This window comes from Chrysemys picta, chromosome 1 (assembly GCF_011386835.1).
Source record: "Chrysemys picta bellii isolate R12L10 chromosome 1, ASM1138683v2, whole genome shotgun sequence".
In the NCBI taxonomy this organism is placed as follows: domain Eukaryota; kingdom Metazoa; phylum Chordata; order Testudines; family Emydidae; genus Chrysemys; species Chrysemys picta.
Window position 1 is genome coordinate 142,928,600 of NC_088791.1, and position 23,316 is coordinate 142,951,915.

Consider the following 23,316-nt stretch of genomic DNA (forward strand, 5'->3'; position numbering starts at 1 on the left):
ACAAAGAAATTGATATGTACCAGGCTTCTCATCCCAAGGGGAGTCTCTGACATGCTTCAAACCAAATGCACTGGTTCAGGTAGAATAAACAAACATATTTATTAACTACAAACGATAGATTTTAATTGATTATAAGTCAAAGCACAAGTCAGATTTGGTCAAATGAAATAAAAGCAAAACGCATTCTAAGCTGATCTTAACACTTTCAGTGCCCTTACAAACTTAGATGCGTCTCACCACAGGCTGGCTGGTTGCCGTTCAGCCAGGCTCTCCCCTTTGATCAGCGCTTCAGTCGCTTGGTAATAGTGTCTGTAGATGGAGGTGGAAGAGAGAGAGAGCATGGCAAGCATCTCTCCCTTTTATCATGTCTTTTCTTCCCTCTTGGCTTTGCCGCCTCCCCCGCCCTCCCCCCCCCCCCCCGCCACTTCAGAGTCAGGTAATCCTCATCGTAGTCCCAAACTGACCAAGGGAAGGGGGATGACTCACTCAAGAGTCCAACAGATCCATTGTTGCTGCCTAGGCCAGTGTTCTTTGTTCCTGTGAGGCTGGGCTGGGTTTGTCTCATACATGCCTTGATGAGGTGTGAACTGCCCCTCTGCTCCTGGAGAGTTTTGCCTGGGCTTGTTTTAAGCCATGAGGTCACATTTTCGGCCTCATAACTATATACATGAAATAACAACAATGCTCAGTGCATCATGAGCCTTCCGAAGACACCCAACATGACAAACTTTGCAATGGATACCACACAATCTATTATAAGGATGAACATGGGGGTGCAGGGTGTTCCCCCGAGGTACAGAGCGTCACAGACGGAGATTCCACAACTTCCCCAGGCAATTTATTCCAGTGCTTAACTACCCTGACAGTTAGGAAGTTTTTCCTAATGTCCAACCTAAACCTCCCTTGCTGCAATTTAAGCCCATTGCTTCTTGTCCTATCCTCAGAGGTTAAGAACAATTTTTTCATCTCCTTTTAACAACCTTTTATGTACTTGAAAACTGTTCCCCCCTCAGTCTTCTTCAGACTAAACAAACCCAATTTTTTCAATCTTTCCTCATAGGTCATGTTTTCTAGACCTTTAATAATTTTTGTTGCTCTCCTCTGGACTTTCTCCAATTTGTCCACATCTTTCCTGAAATGTGGCTCCCAGAACTGGACACGGTAATCCAGCTGAGGCCTTATCAGCGCGGAGTAGAGCAGAAGAATTACTTCTCATGTCTTGCTTACAACACTCTTGCTGATACCTCCCAGAATGATGTTTGCTTTTTTTGCAACAGTGTTACATTCCTGACTCAACTTTAGCTTGTGATCCACTATGACCCCCCAGATCCCTTTCTACAGTATTCCTTCCTAGGCAGTCATTTCCTATTTTGTATGTGTGCAACTGATTGTTCCTTCCTAAGTGGAGTACTTTGCATTTGTCCTTATTGAATTTCATCCTATTTACTTCAGACCGTTTGTCCAGATCATTTTGAATTTGAATCCTATCCTCCAAAGCACTTGCAACCCCTCTCACCTTGGTATCACCTGCAAAGTTTATAAGTGTACTCTGTATGCCTTTATCTAAATAATTGATGAAGATATTGAATGGGCCAGGACTAAGCCCTGCAGAACCCCACTCAATATGCCATTACAGCTTGATTGTGAACCACTGATAACTACTCTCTGGGAATGTTTTCCAACCAGTTATGCACCCACCTTATAGTAGCTCCACCTAGGTTGTATTTCCCTAGTTTGTTTATGAGAAGGTCATGTGAGACAGTATTAGATGCCTTACTAAAGTCAAGATATACCAGATCTGCCACTTCCTCCCATTCACCAAGGCTTGTTACTCTGTCAAAGAAAGCTATTCAGTTGGTCTGGCATGATTTGTTCGTGACAAATCAATGTTGACTGTTACTTATTACCTTCTTATATTCTAGGTGTTTGCAATTGATTGGTTGACTATTTGCTCCATTGTCTTTCCCGGTTCCCTGGGTTGTCCTTATTCCCTTTTTTATAGATTGGCACTATATTTGCCTTCTTCCAGTCCTCTGGAATCTCTCCAGTCTTCCATGAGTTTTCAAAGATAATTGCTAATGGCTCAGATATCTCCTCAGTCAGCTCCTTGAGCATTCTAAGTTACATTTCATCAGGCCCTGTCGACTTGAAAACATCTAACTTGTCTAAGTAATTTTTAACTTGTTCTTTCCCTATTTTACATAAGAACATAAAAACAGCCATACTGGGTCAGACTAGCCAGGTATCCTGTCTTCCACCAGTGGCCAATGCCAGGTGGGATTCAGAGGGAGTGAACAGAACAGGAAGTCACTGAGTGATCCATCCCCTATTACCCACTCCGAGCTTCTGGCAAACAGAAGCTAGGGACTCAGAGGCTAGCTGCAGATCCTACCTCATTTTCACTGGCATTCATTGTGTTAGACATCCGATCACTACTAACCTTTTTGATGAAAACTGAAACAAAAAAGTAATTTAGCACTTCTGCCAGTTCCACATTTTCTGTTATTGCCTATTGAGTAATCAGCCTACTCTGTCCTTGGTCTTCCTCTTGCTTCTAATGTATTTGGAGGACACTTAATGAGGGGATGAGCAATTCCACTTATCAATCGCTCTTGGGGTCCTCCAAAAGACTTTTTGGGGAAAGTTAGAAGATGGGGGCTGAATGAAAGACGGGAGTACAAGAAGAAGCAAGCTTCACCATCATGGCTGCCACCGCCATTGTCTCTTGGGACCCTGGGAATCACCATGACACTGCTGGGCCTTTGTCATCCAGATCCTGAGAGATGTCCTGATTAGACTATGCCAGAGAGAAGGACCCAGATGACCCTGCCACCTCCATCAGCTAAATGCCAACCACCACCTGGGATGGGAGACTTTATGTCTCCCTCTCTCCCGCTGCCCAGCAACATCCTTTTCCTTCCCTACCTTATTTATTTTCTTTCTGTCTCTCTCCTTCTGTTTAATAACAGTCTGGCTTATTTGGCCGAGACTGCATTTTTATTTATTTATTTATTTATTTTTGCGACACTACTGTAGGCCTGCCACCAGGAAGGTAGCAAAAAGCAATGTCTTAAACGGCCCAGTGCTGGTACAAGTTTGCCAGGTCTCAGATTGGGTGATTAGACCATGTGCTGTGTTTCTCCAGCAGCAAGATTGCAAATGAGAGTCAGCACCAGAAATAGAAGCTGCATTTTCTATCTTTTCTGATCCCTTTTATGTGTCTGTGTTGTTTTGTTTTCAAGAAAACTGGATCAGATTTCAGAGGAAGCTCCAGCTCCCCTCAGCTAACTTCTTTTTTCCCCATAAAGGATAGTTATTATCCTTTTTAATACCATCTAAGATTGCTAGATGGAGGATTTCCTTCTAAAAACTCTCTCCAGTTAAAGGGAAAGGGAACAAGAGATGTTATTAAAATGAAAGCCTTATGTAAAACTTTATATTTCAAATGCTTTGACTATTTTTCCTTCTTTTCTGTATCTTTAATAAAAGGTAAAAGATTTGTAATGGTGTGTTTGCCATGTTACTAAGTAGGCTGAGGTCTCTGTATACCAAACCCTGAACTGTTTAATGTTGGACAGTGGCACATTAACAGTGACTTTTTGGGCCCATTTATTCCATCAAAATTAATACAACAGTTCCCCAAGAGATTCCCCTCCCCCCACACTCCCCTCCCCCCGCATCCAGTTGTGTCCTCCCGAGAGATCCCCCTTTCTTTAAATTCTACTTTCTTCTGGGTCCACTGGGTTTGTCCATGTTTACAAAGTTCCTTCCTAAAATATCCCTTCTTTCCCCTTTCCAGGAGCTGATGTGCTCTCTTGAGGTTCCTCAGAAGCGGGATTCCCTGGTTCAGAGTGTGTGGCTGGATGACAGTGTGGGCACACCCAGTAGTGCTAGCTCACCAGGTAAACTGTGCTCCTACCTCCCTCTCTAGAACATGTGAGGGAGTGGAGAGGTAAAGAGACAGCAGTAGCACCTGTTCTCAATACCCAGAATGGGAGGAGTGCAGGGAGGTGAAGTGGAGTAGCAAAGGGCTGGAGAGGAGCACAAACTAGTGAGGGAGCGTAGAGAAGGGGGACAGGGAAATGTGCGGAGAGAGTTTAGGATGGGGGCACTTAGGATGTGCACAGTCTAAATGCTTTGATACATATGGGAGTGGGAAGATCAATGGGGGGGGATGGACTTTAGGTAATTCCTGTGGACAGAATATATATACACCTCTACCCTGATATAACGCTGTCCTCGGGAGCCAAAAAATCTGACCACGTTATAGGTGAAACTGTGTTATGTCGAACTTGCTTTGATCCGTCAGCGTGCGCAGCCCCGCCCACCCGGAGCGCTGTTTTACCGCGTTATATCTGAATTCATGTTATATCGGGGTAGAGGTGTATATGTATGTGTATACAGAGAGAGATTATAGACAGGGCTAGCAGACCTGTCTGCTATTATGGTTGCCTGACACTTCCCATTATAAGACCCTGTTTTCATTTGCTTATAACTTTGCCAGATTTTAACTGTTTCTGCTGAAATTGCCAATGCTGGGTGTTTGCCTCAGGCTGATTGGGGGGTGGGGTGGGATTCAGTGAAATTGGTTCAGCTGTTTCTAACAATTAGATTACCTTGTTTTTCCCATGTTAAAAAAATTCGTGAGACTTTTTCTCAGAACTGCTCTTGTGCCCCCATGGTTTGGAGCAGGCAGGGATTAAAATTTGGAGCAGGAGGGTGTCAGGTTTTCGCTATCCCTGTGAGGATCCAACCAAACTTGGCCAGATTAAAAGCCTTTGAAAAAATCACAATTTGCACATGCTCAGCACAGACTTGCTAGAGCTTAACAACTAAAATCTCTGAAGAGTCCATTGTCACTGAGCATACTGCATCCCCTCCTAGCACTGACCAGCAAGTGCATGTTCCATCCCCACAGAGTGACAGAGCATGTTCCGTCCCCTCTCATCTTCTGCACATGACAGGACTGCTCCTTTGCCACCTCCATGGAGCAATTCCACATATTCCAACCCAGGGCTACAGGAGCTCAGACTGACTTCCCCTGTCGTTGATGCTTCCAGCTGCTCTAGTCAGGGTTGGGGCTGGGCAGGAGCACTGGAACTGAGAGCAGGGAGCCTGTTTCTCCTGTTCTGTCAGTGACATTGCCCCCCCTCCCTGACAGACACCCAGGCCGCGTGGAAAAGGAAGCCATTTTATTAGAATGCAGAGGGGCCAAGAGCTGGATGGGGAGATGGAAAAGAGAATATTGGGACAAGGAGTTTAGAGAGACTGGGACTGCAGGGGGAAGGAAACTGTGACTGTGAGTGGAAGGGGGCAGGTTGGGACTGGTTGGGCATAGAGACTGGGACAAGGAGCTAGGGAGGGCCTGGGTGGGGAACATGAGATGGGATAAGTAGCTTAGGGAGGGAGACTAGGACTGGAAGTAGGGTGACCAGACGTCCCGATTTTATCGGGACTGTCCCGATATTTGCTTCTTTGTCCCGCGTACCGACCAATGTTTGGTCGGGACACTGGACAAAGAAGAAATTTTCCCTTCCGCTCTGGCACTCGGGCCCCCCTCGCCCCGGCTCCGCCCTCTCCTTCCCCCATTGGCTCCCTCCCCAAATCCCCGCCCTGGCCCCACCTCTTCCCCAGCATTCCTCCTCCCTCCCAGGCTTGTAGCATGGCGGTGCAAGCCTGGAGGAAGGAGGTGGCGGCGGTGCCTGGATCCTGGAGCTGGTGAGTCAGCTCCAGCACCCAGGCACCAGGCAGGCAAAGGGGGGCTGGCAAGGGAGGGAGACGGGGGGCTCAGCTGTGAGCCCCCCCGCCGCGCCAGAGGGCTGCTGCACCCGGGGCCGGGAGTGCAGCCTGAAGGCTGCTCCAGCCCTGCAGCCCGCGGGGCAGCACGGAGCGGACAGGGGCTGGGTGGGTGGCGCGGGGGCGTGGGCCGAATCCCTGCTGCTGCTGGGGAGCCCCGCGCCTCTCCCTCCCACTCGCGGCTGCGGCTCCTTCCCGGCGGGACGCGCCCCCCGGCCTGCCCCGCGCACATGCGGTGCGCATCCAGCTGCTCCTTCCCGGTGGGAGGGAGACTAGGCGCGGGGGATGCACGCCGCATGTGCCCGGGGAAGCGGGAGGCGCGTCTCGCCAGGAAGGAGCCACAGCCGCGAGCTGGAGGGAGAGGCGCGGGGCTCCCTAGCAGCAGCGGGGATTTGGCCCCTGCCACCCACCCGGCTCCTGCCTGCTCCGCGCTGCCCCCGCCCAGACCCACTGTGCCCCGCATATGCCCGTGGCGGGCCAGGGGGCGGGAGGCTCCGCGGGGAGGGCAGCGCGCGGGGCCTGCTAATGCCCCAGGCCCCTTAAAACTTTTTTTTTTGCTCCGTCCCCCCCCTTTTTGGCTCCGCCCCCCCCTTTTTGGCTCCGCCCCCGTCCCGATATTGTATGCTGGTAATCTGGTCACCCTAACTGGAAGCCAGTTTGCAGGGGGGATGGGGGAAGGAGGAGAGGGACAAATTGTATGAGGAGTTGGGAGAGGGAGACTAGGACTGGCTGAGCAAGGTGACTGGGATGAGAAGCCCAAAGAATGGAGACTGGGCCTGGGGAATGGAACCAGATATCAGAGTCTCTGCAGTAACAGTAGTTCTTCTTCGAGTGATTGTTCACATCTATTACACATTAGGTGTGCACGCGCCGCATGCACGGACATCGGAAACTTTTTCCCTCAGCGGCTCCCGTCAGGCCGGCAGGGGCCCCCCCTCCCGCCAGAGCGGCGCCCCGCTCTAGGGTATGTATATCCGTGCAGGCCCGAGCCTCCCTCAGTTCCTTCTTACCGTCCGTGGCGGCGTTGGAACAACTGTCTCTCATCTGAGAGTGTCCCTTAGCATAGTCATTAGTGTTATCTTTACAGTTATCAGTTCTTTAGTAGCTAGTGTTAAGCTTAGCAGTTAACAGTTCTTTAGAAATACTCAAACTTCTTGTATTAGATGTTTGGTCAACCCCAGCACCGGCCCTGGGCGGCGGGGCATGCCGCACGCCCAAGGCTTCAAGGCTTGTGCCACGTGCCATAAGCCTATGCCATTAAGCGATCCACACGACTCGTGTCTCCGTTGCCTGGGGGAAGCACACCAAAAAGAGCGCTGCAAGATCTGTAAGGCTTTCAAGCCCAGGACTAAGAAAGAGAGAGACTTTAACCTTAAGCAGCTGCTCATGGAGACGGCGTTACAGCCCTCCACTTCGACGGCACCGTCAGCCTTGGTGCGGAGTGCCCCGGCATCGGTCCGTGATCCGGCGCCGGCGGGGCACCCTAAGCCCACGGCACCGAATCAGCGAGAACACCTCCGGCATCGGTCGTCTTCTCCGACAAAATCGAAGGGCCAACCCAAGGCCCGAGGACGCTCCCCGCATAAGAGGGCAGCGCCAACGAAGACCTCGAGTGCGCCTAAGGCCGTTGCGGCCCCGGCACAGGTCCCGGTGTCAGTGGCTCCAGCGCCGAAAGGCCCGTCGAGCCCTGGGATAGGCGCGTCGAGTGAGGAGGAAGGGCTGGAGGAGCTTTTGGAACAGCCCTCCACCCCGGACACATTTGAGGCAGCAAAGAACCTCATTGAATTGTCCGCTGAGGGCCCCATCCAAACTAAAGACGTTCCGCCAAGACTGCCATCCAGAGGCAAGCCGGCAATGGCGTGCCCATCACAGGCGCCGTTCCCAGTCGAGCTCCGCCTCGGTGGACTCCCGGCTTCCCTCCGCGCAGAGAGCTCCACAGCTGTCGGGCCTCAATAAGCGGCCGGCACCAACCCAGCAGCCCTACTCGAGTAGGCACCGGGACGTGTCAGTTACATGATCCCCGAGACCGATCACCCGTAGTCGTTCCCGATCCTGTGGTCACCGGTACCGATCCAGGTCCAGATCGGCAAGACGCTACTCCAGGTCCCGGTCACGGAGGCACTACTCTCCGACCCCGGACCGGCACCGTCCCACGGCACCGCCGTGGCCTTCCAGATCACTGTCTGTGGTTTCGGAGGAAGTCTCAGGCCGGTACGGCGGATATGCCCACAGGGCACAGGCCAGTAGGGACCACGAAGCCGCTTGGCATCCTCAATGGGGCCAGCCAGGACAATGGCCATTCTGGACCCCTTGGGCCTACCACCAGCAAGGCCCCCCGTCCAGGACCTCGAGATCTGGGTCCTCGGGACACCGCAGTGGCGCCCGCCCTCTCGCAAGGAGGCCACAGTCTCCAGACCACCGGAGCGAGAAGGGGCAGACTCGGCACCGAGCCCGGTACCGTCTCAGACCCATGTCATGGGACTGGCCCCAGAGGAGCGCCCAATCAGTGAGGAGTTGCAGGAAGACGAAGATGCGCAAAAGGCCCTGACCTCTTCCTCCTCACCAGACGAAGCCGTGGCGGGCACAACAGTGTCTGGCCCTCCTCCGATTGATCATCGGGCGCACCAGGAACTGCTCCGCCGTGTAGCCCTCAGTCTGGGCTTGCAGGCGGAGGAGACGGTAGAGCAGGAGGACCCCATGGTCGACATCTTAAGCCTGGAGGGCCCCTCCAGGATCGCGCTCCCGATCATAAAAACGGTCCAGTCCAACTACAAAACAGTATGGCAAACACCGGCCTCCAGTGCACCAACTGCGAAAGGCGTGGAGAGGAAATACTTCGCCCCATCTAAAGGGTTTGACTTCCTCTTCTCTCACCCAACTCCCTGTTTGCTGGTCGTCTCTGCGATCAACGAACGAGAGCGTCATGGCCAGCAAGCCCCGGCCCCCAAGGCCAAGGAGGCAAAACGCTTGGACTTATTTGGGAGAAAGGTCTACTCGTCCGGGGGCCTCCAGTTGAGGATCGCTAATCAGCAAGCGATTCTGAACAGACACAACTTTAATTCTTGGGCATCAGTCTCCAAGTTTAAGGAATCCCTGCCTCAGGACTCACAACCCGAGTTTACGGCTCTAGTGGACAAAGGGAAGGCGGTAGCCAAAACCTCCCTACAGGCCTCCCTTGACTCCGTGGATACAGCTGCTAGGACAATCGCGTCAAGGGTAGTAATGAGACGCTCAGCATGGTTACAGGCTTCCGGCCTTCCACCAGAGGTGCAAAAGACCCTCCAAGACCTTCCGTTCGAGGGGTCAGGCTTGTTTTCGGACCAGACGGATGCCAGACTACATAGCCTCAAAGACTTTCAAGCGACCCTCAAGTCGTTGGGAATGCATACCCCAGTGACACAGAGGAAACCCTTCAAGCCCCAACCACCACAGAGGCAGTACCACCCTCGTCCTCGACAGGAACCGTACCGCAGACGTGGCAGGGATAACAGGCGGAGACATAACAATACGCCTAACCAGGGCCAAAATCATGGCCAAGGCAAGCCACAGCCAGGAAATAAACCAGGGTTTTGAAGCTGCGATCGAGGACAGCGTACCACACTCTATTCCGGATCCACCTCTATGTTTCAGGACCGCCTGTCCCGTTTTTACCGTGCTTGCTCACATATAACATCGGACCACTGGGTCCTGCGCATGGTGGAGGTGGGCTATACCCTTCAGTTCTCCTCGCCCCCTCCCTCCCATCCCCCTTCCCCGTCCCTCTTCAGGGACCCCTCTCATGAGCAACTCCTCATGCAGGAGGTGCGGACCCTCCTCACAGTAGGAGCAGTGGAAGAGGTCCCCCCAGACCTAAGGGGGAAAGGATTCTACTCCAGGTATTTCCTGATTCCCAAAGCAAAAGGGGGCCTCCGTCCCATTTTGGACCTACGCGGACTAAACAAATTTCTGATCAAAACACGTTTCTGTATGGTCTCCCTTGGAGCTATTATCCCATCCCTGGATCCGGGGGATTGGTACGCTGCCCTCGATATGAAAGATGCGTATTTTCACATCGCCATCCGCCCGGCCCACCGGCGGTTCCTGCGCTTCACCATCAACCAGTGCCATTTCAATTTACGGTCCTGCCCTTCGGCCTGGCAACAGCCCCACGAGTGTTCACAAAATGCATGTCCATGGTGGCAGCTTTTCTTCGGAAGAGAAGGATGCGCGTGTACCCGTACTTGGACGACTGGCAGGTCGGAGGGCCGAGGTCCACTCCCACGTGACGCTGGCTCTACAGGTGTTCTGCAAGCTCGGCCTACTGGTCAATGTGCCCAAATCCTCACTGATCCCCACGCAGAGACTGGACTTCATAGGAGCAGTCCTGGACTCGGTGGTGGCGCGGGCAAGTCTTCCAGTGTCACGGTTCTTGGCCATTCAAAGGATCGTAGGCTCCGTCCAACAATTTCCCACGACTACAGCCAGGTGCTGCATGCAACTCTTGGGGCACATGGTGGCCTGCACACATGTAGTCAGACATGCCCGCCTAAGACTCAGGCCATTACAGTTGTGGCTGGCCCAAACGTATCGCCCCAACAGAGACCCTTTAGACCTGGTGGTGACAATCCCGGCTCGGGTGTTGAACTCCCTCCGCTGGTGGCTCGATCAGCAGCAGGTTTGCGAGGGGGTCCCCTTCGCTGCCCCGCAACCCACTCTGACGTTAGTAACAGATGCGTCGGACCTGGGTTGGGGGGCGCACCTGGGGGACCTGCGGACCCAGGACTTATGGCCCAGGGAAGAAAAGTTGCTTCACATCAATCTGAAGGAGCTAAGGGTGGTTCGCCTCGCCTGTCAGACCTTTCACGCCACCATAGAAGGCCACAGCGTGTCAGTTCTGATGGACAACACTACCGCCATGTTCTACATAAACAAGCAGGGCGGGTCCCGATCCTCTCCCCTCTGTCATGAGGCGCTCCGCCTATGGGACTTCTGTATAGCCCATTCAGTCCACCTAATCACAACATATCTCCCAGGGGTCCAAAACAGGTTAGCAGACTGCCTCAGCCAGTCCTACCACATGCACGAATGGGCGTTGAGACGGGACGTCCTGCATTCAATCTTCCAGAGGTGGGGGTTTCCCCTGGTGGATCTCTTCGCCACCAAGGACAACAGCCAATCCCCTCAGTTTTGTTCTTACCAGAACCTCAGCCCAGGCTCGTTGGCAGATGCCTTCGCCATTCCATGGGGCGGGAGCCTGGTATGCCTTCCCTCCATTCCCGCTCATCCACAAGGTCCTCCTCAAGACCCCCAAGGCGGCAGTCGCCCCAGCATGGCCAGGCCAGCATTGGTTCACGACCCTGCTGGAACTGTCCATAACCGCCCCGATTGCCCTCGCCCTCATCACACAGGACCGGGGTCGCCTACTCCACCCGAACCTACCGTCACTACATCTCACGGCGTGGTATCTCTCTGGCTAAATGATACGGAGCGCAGGTGCTCTCACCAGGTCCAGCGAATTCTCCTTGGTAATAGGAAGCTCTCCACAAGAGCGATCTACCTTGCCAAATGGAGGAGGTTCTCCCACTGGTGTGAGCCTCATCACATACAGCCTCTGCGGACCTCGGTCCCATCAATTCTGGACTACTTGCTGGACCTCAAACGTCAAGGGCTTGCCCCCGCCTCAATTAAAGTGCATCTGGCTGCCATATCGGCGTTCCATCCTGGGGAGTTGGGAGTTTCAGTGTTCTCCAACCCCACAGTAGCCCGATTCCTCAAGGGACTGGAAAAGGTGTTTCCCTATTCGCGTCCGCCGGTCCCTGCTTGGAATCTCAACCTGGTCCTAACTAAATTCATGGGGCCACCCTTTGAACCCCTAGCCTCTTGCTCCCTCATGCAACTCTCATGGAAGGTAGCGTTTCTCGTGGCCATCACATCGGCCAGGAGAGTATCGGAATTGAGAGCCCTCACTTCGGAACCTCCTTATACAGTTTTTCATAAGGATAAGGTGCAACTGAGGCCACAACCTAAATTCCTTCCAAAGGTGGTCACGCATTTTCACATGGGCCAAGACATTTGTCTACCGGTGTTCTTCCCTAAGCCCCATACGGACCCAAGTCACCGCAGCCTGCATACCCTCGATGTCCGTAGGGCCTTGGCATTTTATCTAGAGCGGACCAGGCCATTCCGCAAATCAACTCAACTGATTATTGCCATTGCAGAGCGAATGAGAGGCCAGCCTATCTCAACGCAACGCTTGTCAGCATGGATTGTGCTTTGCATATGCACGTGCTATGAGCTCGCCAACGTACCAGCCCCGGAGATCCGGGCTCACTTGACTAGGGCCCAAGCATCCTCGGCGGCTTTCTTGGCGCAGGTTCCACTCCAGGAAATCTGTAAAGCGGCCACCTGGTTGTCGGTGCATACGTTCACAGCCCACTACGCGATCCATCATCAGACCAAGGAGGACGCGTTGGTCGGCAGGGCTGTGCTTCAATCGATTGTTCCTTGACTCCTACCCTCCTCCAATGGTAAGCTTGTGAGTCACCTAATGTGTAATGGACGTGAACAATCACTCGAAGAATAAAAAAACGGTTAACTTACCTTCTGTAACTGTTGTTCTTCAAGATGTGTTGTTCACGTCCATTACACTTCCCACCCTCCTTCCCCTCTGTCGGAGACACTGGCAAGAAGGAACCGAGGGAGGGTCGGGCCTGCAGGGATATATATACCCTAGAGCGGGGCGCTGCTCTGGCGGGAGGGGGGGCCCTGCCGGCCCGACAGGAGCCGCTGAGGGAAAAAGTTTCCAACGTCCGTGCACATGGCGCGCGCACACCTAATGTGTAATGGACGTGAACAACACATCTCGAAGAACAACAGTTACAGAAGGTAAGTAACCGTTTTTTTTCCTCCCTGCAGGGCTATGTATCAGGCTAACACTGATATTAAGTTAGGGGATGGAGCCAGGCCTCAAGTTTCCATAGCAGCAGCAGTGTGTCCCTTTCATCATATCCCTTGTAGTGCCCTGGCAATGGTGGGTGGCACTCAGGTGTCTGCCTCGTGTGGTCTGGTGTTATTGGGAGTAGTGGAGAAGAGGAGATGGTGTGAGATGTGTGGCAGGAAAACAGACTTGTACAGGGGCTGGTGTTCCAGAACATGGAGGCGCAGGAGAACCTGAGAAACTAGAGCTATTAGTGATCTATTACAACTACTCCAATTTGTGATGTAGGTCAACAATTCAGTGTGTAAAAGTCTGAAACTCCGTGGTGTCAGCTCATACTGGGATGGTGTGGACCAGTTTTTGTAGGATTTGGTTCATGTAAAGCCCCAGAGAATAGTAATTCTGCCCTCTAGTGATGCCATGCAGCAAACATACAATTAAGATGGATGCCTAGCAGAGTTTGTGATCCCACATTAGACTAAACTGACTTTTGGAGACAGTTTTTTCCATATTGTTTCCTCTGGTGTCTCTCTATAGGGCAGAATTAAAGTTGTTTGGGAGTCCTAATTTAGCATTCTCAGATCTTAACATGTTTGCATGTCTTTGAAGTTTAACTTGAACTCTGAACCTGCTAGGGACATAATGTTTTGGAGATAATTATATCATCTCTATAATATTTTTTCACCCTAAAATGCTTCTCTGCAACCCTTACTCCATTGTAATTCAGGGAATTACAACACAAGCTAGGGACTTCCACCCCATCCCAGTCAGTGCAGAGTCCTTAAGAGGGAAAAGGAAGTAACATTTTACTGAAAAACAAGGCAGAGATTTCCAGTGCAATAACAAACAAGCAGATTGGTTCCCCAAAGGGATGAAGTGGGGAGCAGCTCCAAATGCCAATTTCATGGTTGGGTATTTTTTGTTTTGTTTGTTTAATTCTTCTCCTCTGCCCTGAAGTTCAACAGATAGGAGGGGGGTGGTGGATAGTTCCAGCAGCAACATGAGGACTAGGAGTAATTAGCAACTACCACAACAGCACATTCCCCTCAGCAGCCAGCTAGGAACCCACATATCATTTTCAGTGATGGAGTCAGGCTGCAGGGTCTCCAGAGCATCCCGTCCTACAGGACTATGTAAGGAGCCCAGGAATTAGGTCAATTCCATGTGTACAGAATCAATTCCATGTGTCCTCAAGGAATCAACAGCAGGAAAATATCCCCTCCTGGAGGGGCATAGAGGAATCTGGCCCTAATGTTAATACTGGGGTAGAATGAGGCTTCAAGTGCTCTGTGACAGAGGTGGCAGCACACCACTAACCTAGTGCATCATGGCAATGAATGAATTCTGGATTTGGATCCCAGACTCTTCCCGGTAGTCAAGCATTTCTCTCTGCCAGGATATTGGGGACTAGAAAGGTTAGAACCAGGTGTTATGTTTGCTGAAGCAGTAGTTCATCCCTTCATGCAAGTCTATGTAGGAGCCCAGCACCAATATCAACAGCATGCCACCATACAGGGCTACATGGGATCTCAGAAATTAGGTCAATGCCATGTGTAGGGTCAGGCCTGAAGGACAGAACAGCAGGCAAACATCCCTCCTTGCAGGGCTATATAGGAGCTCTCTGTGGCTTGGGAAGGCCACCAGGAAGCCAAGCCCTAACCCCATGGAGAGATGGGGTGGCTGCCCTCAGACTTGGTATCAGGCACCACAGAAGTGTGAACCCTCTTGGTACCTGATGGAGGCAGGGCTTTCACTGTGCCTCCATGGCAGTTGTACAGGGGCAGGTCTCTAAAGCATCCAAACTGGCCCAGGTGACAGGAGGCCTCTCCCTGCCACACCCTAAGTACGTCAACACTGCCTCTGCACAAGTGGCAGGGAGTAGGGGCCCACCCGGTGTTGGCTCCCCAGGAGGAAGGTTTGGAAACTGGTGGGATTTCTGCACCCACAGGGGGAGACAGACACACATGGGGACTGAGGAACCAGGGTAAGAGCTGATTAACCCACTTCACTTTTGTAGTGAATTTTGTTGTGTGAGCAGTAGGTGTATTGTGTAGGCAGTAAAAGCACCAGCACCTTGGGGTTAGATGTGATCCTGACTCTTCCCTGGGCCTTGTGGTATCTGTGGACAGTCCAGGACTCCTGGACAGTGCAGAAGAAATGATTTTACTAACCCCACTCCTCCTTGCTTCCAGAGGGGGAGTGAATAGGATCAACCATTTCATCCAGCCAGGTCACCTCCCCCCAGCCAGCCTCTATTCTTGCCTCGCAGAACTTGTCCCGTCTAACCAAGCAGCCTTTTTATTAAACTGCTGCAGACTCCTCATTTATCTCCCCTTCTCTCCTTTATACCCTGCTGCCTCATCACATTCACTTTGGTCCCATCCTAGAGCTGAGCCAGAGCCCTGAAGTTCAGATCCAACCACACCTGAATATGGGCTGTCCAGGCCCAACTCTGTCTGATCCTCCCACTTGGGGAAGCCTCTGTCACCCAATATCTCCTTCCGCCAACAAGAGCCAGGCTGTCTTGCTTACCTGCTCCTCTCTCAGACCGTATAGCAGGGGAGTGGAAGCAGAGATTTTTTCAGTGGTTTCTGCTTCTATGGCCAAGTAGGTCCCCTGTCAGTTGACTCACTGGCCATCTCTGTTTGTGTAACAGACCCTGGAGATAAATCTCTCAGAAGCTGGTGGATCATGCCCCAACTTTTGCAGTCAGGATTAGACACTCCATGGTTAATGGTAATGTTCAGCTCAAGACTTTCTTTGAGATTTCCCTCCTGCTGGCTGGGGATGGGTGGCCATACCTAGCAACTGCATGCTAAGGGACCAGTGATCTAGTACCACTTCAAAACTCATCCTTGGTCTTAAAGGCAGCTCCTGACCTTGTTCCCTTATTTAGTGACAGTTTGTAAAAAAGATAGAGAACAGGAAAGCCAGTGTGAAAGTGCAGAAGGGAATGCAGATTTGTACCTCAGTCGTTGCTTGCACCATTAGAGATCCAAGGTTAAAAGTGGGGAAACCCTGCAGACCTTATCACAGCCAAATGATAATAAAAATGATAGCTCCAGAAGCAGGAGAGAAATGGTCCCTGGGGGCAGACTGTTGATTGCAGACTCCATTTAAAACAGAAAAGGATCTGTGATGTCATCACCCCAACAGTCTGAGTCTTGTCACAGCAATAGAGGATAGTGCAGAAAGGAAGGAAAGGAAGGGTTCTGTGGGATGGGTTGAACCTTTTGGGAATGGATGGGGCCTTTCCTAGAGATGCTGGAGGGGTTTGAGATAGAATGTAATGAGATTGGGAGTAAACAAAAGTGGGGAAGGGCTTTTCCTAGGGAGTGTGGGGAGAAAACTGGGGCAGGGTTATTTAGATTTATGCAAGTGATTAAAAACAGCACATGGTGCTCTTGACAGAACGTAAAGAATACATCACAAAAATACCCTGAGTGCATCAGTACAATTTAATATTCCCAGACAAAATGACATTAAAATAAAGATAAAGTTGAGAGCACATATTAGTAATTCAGCATATTCCATGTTACAGGCGTGATGTACTTATACCAAAACTGAGCACTATGTTACTGAAATGTGGTGGGATGATTCCCATAATTGGAATGTTAAAAATCGATGTTATAACCTATTTAGGAATGATTAAGTGGGCAAAAGGGGAGGGGGGAGTGGCATTCTGTCAAAAATGGCACTTGTTTCCAATTCACTGATACCTCAAAAGAAAGTGATCTTGAGTGCTTGTGGATGAATGTCCTAACTGGTAAAGCATGAGATGGAATATTAGTAGGTGTCTGCTACAGACCACCAAATCACAATAAGGAACAGGAAGATTGGTTCCTTATACACCAATGTATAATGTGTAGGAGGAAAAAAGTCTGTGTGATAATGGGGGATTTCAATTTGAGTGACATATGCTATGGGTCTCATACTGCCAGTACTAAAATATCCCTGGAATTTCTAGATATTATAGATGACAATTTCCTAACTTAAAAAGTGTTGCATCCAACACTGGGGAGTTCTATATTAGACCTCCTTTTGAGAGATAATGAAGAATTGATCACAAAACTAAAAAATGAATGGTAACTTAGGTACAAGTATCAGAGGGGTAGCCATGTTAGTCTGAATCTGTAAAAAGCAACAGAGGGTCCTGTGGCACCTTTAAGACTAACAGAAGTATTGGGAGCATAAGCTTTCGTGGGTAAGAACCTCACTTCTTCAGATGCAAGACCCTCTGTTGCTTTTTAGGTACAAGTGATCATGACTTGATCATATTTAGAATATGCAAACAGAGTAAAGTCCAATATATATTTGGTGTTTTTAGACGGCCAATTTCACAAAGCAGAAAACAATTATGAGAGAAATAGCTGGGAGAAATAGTTTAATCAGAAATATGAATTATAATTGGGAATTGTTTAAGAACACCTTACTAGATGCCCAAAAAGCCACAATCCAACAAACAAGGAAGACCATATTGGTTAAAAAACTGACATGGTTTAGAGGGGAAATGAAGGCAGCTATTAATAATGAAAGAAAGGGGACATTCACAGTAATGAATATAAATCAGAATCTAGCAAATATAGAAAATTGATAAGGGAAGCAAAGGGACACAAAGAAAAATCTATGGCCAGCAGAATTAAGGACAATAACTTATCATGATTATTATCAATAATAATGCAGAAAAGGCAGAAGTGTTCAAAAATATTTGTTCTCTATTTGGGTGGTGTAGTCAGTCATATCATATGATAACACACTTCACAGTCCATTAGTATCTCAGGAGGATTTTAAACAGAGGCTACTAAAGTTGGATATTTTTAAATCAACAGGCCCAGATAACTTTCATGCAAGAGTTTTAAAAGAGCTGGCGGAGGAGCTTGCTGGACTGTTAATGTTTATTTTCAATACGTCTTGGAACACTGAGAAAGGTCCAGAAGACTGGAAGAAAACTAACGTGCCATTAAATAAAAAGGGTAAACGGGATGACTTGGATGATTATAGTCTGACAGTGATCCTAGGCAAGATAATGGAGTGGCTGATAGAGGCCTCATAAAGAATTAAAGGAGGGTAATGTAATTAATGCCAATCAACATGGGTTATGGAAAACAGATCCAGTTAAACTAACTAACTTGATATCCGCAAAAAGAACAGGAGTACTTGTGGCACCTTAGAGACTAACAGATTTATTAGAGCATAAGCTTTCGTGGACTACAGCCCACTTCTTCGGATGCATATAGAATGGAACATATATTGAGGAGATATATATACACACATACAGAGAGCGTAAACAGGTGGGAGTTGTCTTACCAACTCTGAGAGTTGGCTTAAGTAAGAGAAAAAAAACTTTTGAAGTGATAATCAAGATAGCCCAGTACAGACAGTTTGATAAGAAGTGTGAGAATACTTACAAGGGGAGATAGATTCAATGTTTGTAATGGCTCAGCCATTCCCAGTCCTTATTCAATCCTTTGTTGATTGTGTCTAGTTTGCATATCAATTCCAGCTTAGCAGTCTCTCATTGGAGTCTGTTTTTGAAGTTTTTCTGTTGTAATATAGCCACCCGCAGGTCTGTCACTGAATGACCAGACAGGTTAAAGTGTTCTCCCACTGGTTTTTGAGTATTATGATTCCTGATGTCAGATTTGTGTCCATTAATTCTTTTGCGTATAGACTGTCCTGTTTGGCCAATGTACATGGCAGAGGGGCATTGCTGGCACATGATGGCATATATCACATTGGTAGATGTGCAGGTGAACGAGCCCCTGATGGTATGGCTGATGTGATTAGGTCCTGTGATGATGTCACTTGAATAGATATGTGGACAGAGTTGGCATCGGGGTTTGTTACAAGGATAGGTTCCTGGGTTAGTGGTTTTGTTCAGTGATGTGTGGTTGCTGGTGAGTATTTGCTTTAGGTTGGGGGGTTTGTCTGTAAGCGAGGACAGGTCTGTCTCCCAAGATCTGTGAAGTAAAGGATCATCTTTCAGGATAGGTTGTAGATCTCTGATGATGCGCTGGAGAGGTTTTAGTTGGGGGCTGAAGGTGACAGCTAGTGGTGTTCTGTTATTTTCTTTGTTGGGCCTGTCTTGTAGGAGGTGACTTCTGGATACTCGTCTGGCTCTGTCAATCTGTTTTTTCACTTCAGCAGGTGGGTATTGTAGTTTTAAGAATGCTTGATAGAGATCTTGTAGGTGCTTGTCTCTGTCTGAGGGATTGGAGCAAATGCGGTTATATCTTAGAGCTTGGCTGTAGACAATGGATCGTGTGGTGTGTCCTGGTTGGAAGCTGGAGGCACGTAGGTAAGTGTAGCGGTCAGTAGGTTTCCGGTATAGGGGTGGTATTTATGTGACCATCGCTTATTAGCACAGTAGTGTCCAGGAAATGGACAGACTAACACGGCTGCTACTCTGTAACTTGATATCTTTTATTTATAAGATTACAAGTTTGGTTGATAAATGTAATAGTGTTGATGTAACAGACTTCTGTAAGGCACTTGACTTGGTACCACATGACATTTTGATTAAAAAAACTGGAAAAATATAAAATTAAACTGGTGCACGTTAAATGGAGTAAAAGCTGGCTAACTGATAGGTCTCAAAACGTAATTGTAAATGGGGAATCATCATTGAACGGGTGTGTTTCTAGTGGAGTCCCACAGGTATTAGTTCTTGGCCCTATGCTATTTAACATTTTTATTAATGACTTGGAAGAAAACATAAAATGATCACTGATAAAGTTTTCAGATAACACAAAAATTGGGGGAATGGAAAATAATGAAGGGAATAATGAAGGTCACTGATAGAGAGTGGTCTGGATCACTTAGTAAGCTGAGTGCAAGCAAACAGTATGTGTTTTAAAATGGCTGAATGTAAATGTATACATCTAATAACAAAGAATGTAGGCCATACTTATAGGATGGGTGACTCTATCCTGGGAAGCAGTGACTCTGAAAAAGATTTGGGGGTGGGGTGGATAATCAGCTGAACGTGAGCTCCCAGTGCAATGCTGTGGCCAAAAAGAGCTAATGCGATCCTGGGGATGTATAAACAGGGGACAAATTGGAGAGAGTCCAGCGGAGGGCAATGAAAATGATTAGGGGGGTGGCGCACATGACTTATGAGGAGAGGCTGAGGGAACTGGGGTTATTTAGTCTGCAGAAGAGAAGAGTGAGGGGGGATTTGATAGCAACCTTCAACTACCTGAAGGGGTGTTTCCAAAGAGGATGGAGCTAAGCTGTTCTCAGTGGTGGCAGATGACAGAACAAGGAATAATGGTCTCAAGTTGCAGTGGTGGAGGTCTAGGTTGGCTATTAGGAAAAACTATTTCACTAGGAGGGCAGTGAAGCACTGGAATGGGTTACCTGGGGAGATGGTGGAATCTCCATCCTTAGAGGTTTTTAAGGCCCGGCTTGACAAAGGCCTGGCAGGGATGATTTAGTTGGGGTTGGTCCTACTTTGAGCAGGGGGTTGGACTAGATGATCTCCTGAGGTTTTGTCCAACCCTCATCTTCTATGATTCTTCTATGGATCTTGAGTAGGGGTAGAGAGGTTGTTTTACCTCTGTATTTGGCACAGGTGCTACTGCTGTTGGAATACTGTGTCCTGTTCTGGTGTCCACAATTCAAGAAGGATGCTGATAAATTGGAGACGGTTCGGAGAAGTGCCACTTGAATGATATTAGAAAAACATCCCGTATAGTGATAGACTTAAGGAGCTCAATTTATTTAACTTAACAAAGATAAGATTAATGGATGACTTGATCACAATCTATACGTATCTACTTGGGATACAAATATTTAATTAAAAACCGTGAGGAGTTCTTGTGGCACCTTAGCGACTAACAAATTTATTCATCAGATGCATGGAGTGAAAAAACAATAAGCAGAATATATTATAGTACATGAAAAGATGGGAGTTGCCTTACCAAGTGGGGGGCCAGTGCTAACGAGCCAATTCAGTTAAGGTGGAAGTGGTCTATTCTCAACAGTTGACAAGAAGGGGTGAATAACAAGGGAGGGGAAAAAAGAAGAACAGGAGTACTTGTGGCACCTTAGAGACTAACAAATTTATTAGAGCATAAGCTTTCGTGGACTACAGCCCACTTCTTCGGATGCATATAGAATGGAACATATATTGAGGAGATATATATACACACATACAGAGAGCATAAACAGGTGGGAGTTGTCTTACCAACTCTGAGAGGCCAATTAATTAAGAGAAAAAAAACTTTTGAAGTGATAATCAAGCTAGCCCAGTACAGACAGTTTGATAATAAGTGTGAGAATACTTACAAGGGGAGATAGAGTCAAATGTTTGTAATGGCTCAGCCATTCCCAGTCCTTATTCAAACTGGAGTTGATTGTGTCTAGTTTTGCATATCAATTCTAGCTCAGCAGTCTCTCTTTGGAGTCTGTTTTTGAAGTTTTTCTCTTGTAATATAGCCACCCGCAGGTCTGTCACTGAATGACCAGACAGGTTAAAGTGTTCTCCCACTGGTTTTTGAGTATTTTGATTCCTGATGTCAGATTTGTGTCCAATAATTCTTTTGCGTAGAGACTGTCCGGTTTGGCCAATGTACATGGCAGAGGGGCATTGCTGGCACATGATGGCATATATCACATTGGTAGATGTGCAAGTGAACGAGCCCCTGATGGTATGGCTGATGTGATTAGGTCCTATGATGATGTCACTTGAATAGATATGTGGACAGAGTTGGCATCGGGGTTTGTTACAAGGATAGGTTCCTTAAACCTGGATATCCTGGACGCTCCATCATCTCAGGCATTGGCACCCTAACATCAGGCTTGTCTGGTTATGTAGACTCTGTCCTCAGACCCTACGCTACCAGCACTCCCAGCTATCTTCGAGACACCACTGACTTCCTGAGGAAACTACAACCCATCGGTGATCTTCCAGAAAACACCATCCTGGCCACTATGGACGTAGAAGCCCTCTACACCAATATTCCACACAAAGATGGACTACAAGCTATCAGGAACAGTATCCCTGATAATGTCACAGCTAACCTGGTGGCTGAACTTTGTGATTTTGTCCTCACCCACAACTATTTAACATTTGGGGACAATATATACCTTCAAGTCAGCGGCACTGCTATGGGTACCCGCATGGCCCCACAATATGCCAACATTTTTATGGCTGACTTAGAACAACGCTTCCTTAGCTCTCGTCCCTAACGCCCCTACTCTACTTGCGCTACATTGATGACATCTTCATCATCTGGACCCATGGAAAAGAAGCCTTGAGGAATTTCACCATGATTTCAATAATTTCCATCCCACCATCAACCTCAGCCTAGATCAATCCACACAAGCGGTCCATTTCCTGGATACTACTGTGCTAATAAGCGATGGTCACATCAATACCACCCTATACCGGAAACCTACTGACCGCTACACTTACCTACATGCCTCCAGCTTCCATCCAGGACACACCACACGATCCATTGTCTACAGCCAAGCTCTAAGATATAACCGCATTTGCTCCAATCCCTCGGATAGAGACAAGCACCTACAAGATCTCTATCAAGCATTCGTAAAACTACAATACCCACCTGCTGAAGTGAAAAAACAGATTGACAGAGCCAGACAAGTACCCAGAAGTCACCTCCTACAAGACAGGCCCAACAAAGAAAATAACAGAACACCACTAGCTGTCACCTTCAGCCCCCAACTAAAACCTCTCCAGCGCATCATCAGAGATCTACAACCTATCCTGAAAGATGATCCTTTACTCTCACAGATCTTGGGAGACAGACCTGTCCTCGCTTACAGACAACCCCCCAACCTAAAGCAAATACTCACCAGCAACCACACATCACTGAACAAAACCACTAACCCAGGAACCTATCCTTGTAACAAACCCCGATGCCAACTCTGTCCACATATCTATTCAAGTGACATCATCATAGGACCTAATCACATCAGCCATACCATCAGGGGCTCGTTCACTTGCACATCTACCAATGTGATATATGCCATCATGTGCCAGCAATGCCCCTCTGCCATGTACATTGGCCAAACCGGACAGTCTCTACGCAAAAGAATTAATGGACACAAATCTGACATCAGGAATCATAATACTCAAAAACCAGTGGGAGAACACTTTAACCTGTCTGGTCATTCAGTGACAGACCTGCGGGTGGCTATATTACAACAGAAAAACTTCAAAAACAGACTCCAAAGAGAGACTGCTGAGCTAGAATTGATATGCAAACTAGACACAATCAACTCCGGTTTGAATAAGGACTGGGAATGGCTGAGCCATTACAAACATTGAATCTATCTCCCCTTGTAAGTATTCTCACACTTATTATCAAACTGTCTGTACTGGGCTAGCTTGATTATCACTTCAGAAGTTTTTTTTCTCTTAATTAATTGGCCTCTCAGAGTTGGTAAGACAACTCCCACCTGTTTATGCTCTCTGTCTGTGTGTATATATATCTCCTCAATATATGTTCCATTCTATATGCATCCGAAGAAGTGGGCTGTAGTCCACGAAAGCTTATGCTCTAATAAATTTGTTAGTCTCTAAGGTGCCACAAGTACTCCTGTTCTTCTTTTTGCGGATACAGACTAACACGGCTGTT

The 23,316-nt window shown here is 48.6% G+C and overlaps 1 protein-coding gene across 28 annotated transcripts in view; it reads left to right on the top strand.

Annotated features, from left to right (window-relative positions):
- The window catches only part of LOC101946995 (rap1 GTPase-activating protein 1-like), a 74,282-nt gene that overhangs the window by 46,383 nt on the left and 4,583 nt on the right, over positions 1 to 23,316 (top strand). For 16 of the 28 annotated variants that reach the window (XM_065585158.1, XM_065585135.1, XM_042855044.2 and 13 more), the window contains one exon: positions 3,800 to 3,902. In XM_065585158.1, the coding sequence (XP_065441230.1) occupies positions 3,800 to 3,902 (103 nt within the window). Of the gene's footprint in view, positions 1 to 3,799; positions 3,903 to 17,541; positions 17,686 to 23,316 lie in introns of all 28 variants that reach the window. The other 12 variants (XM_065585087.1, XM_065585091.1, XM_065585098.1 and 9 more) reach the window with 1 other exon arrangement.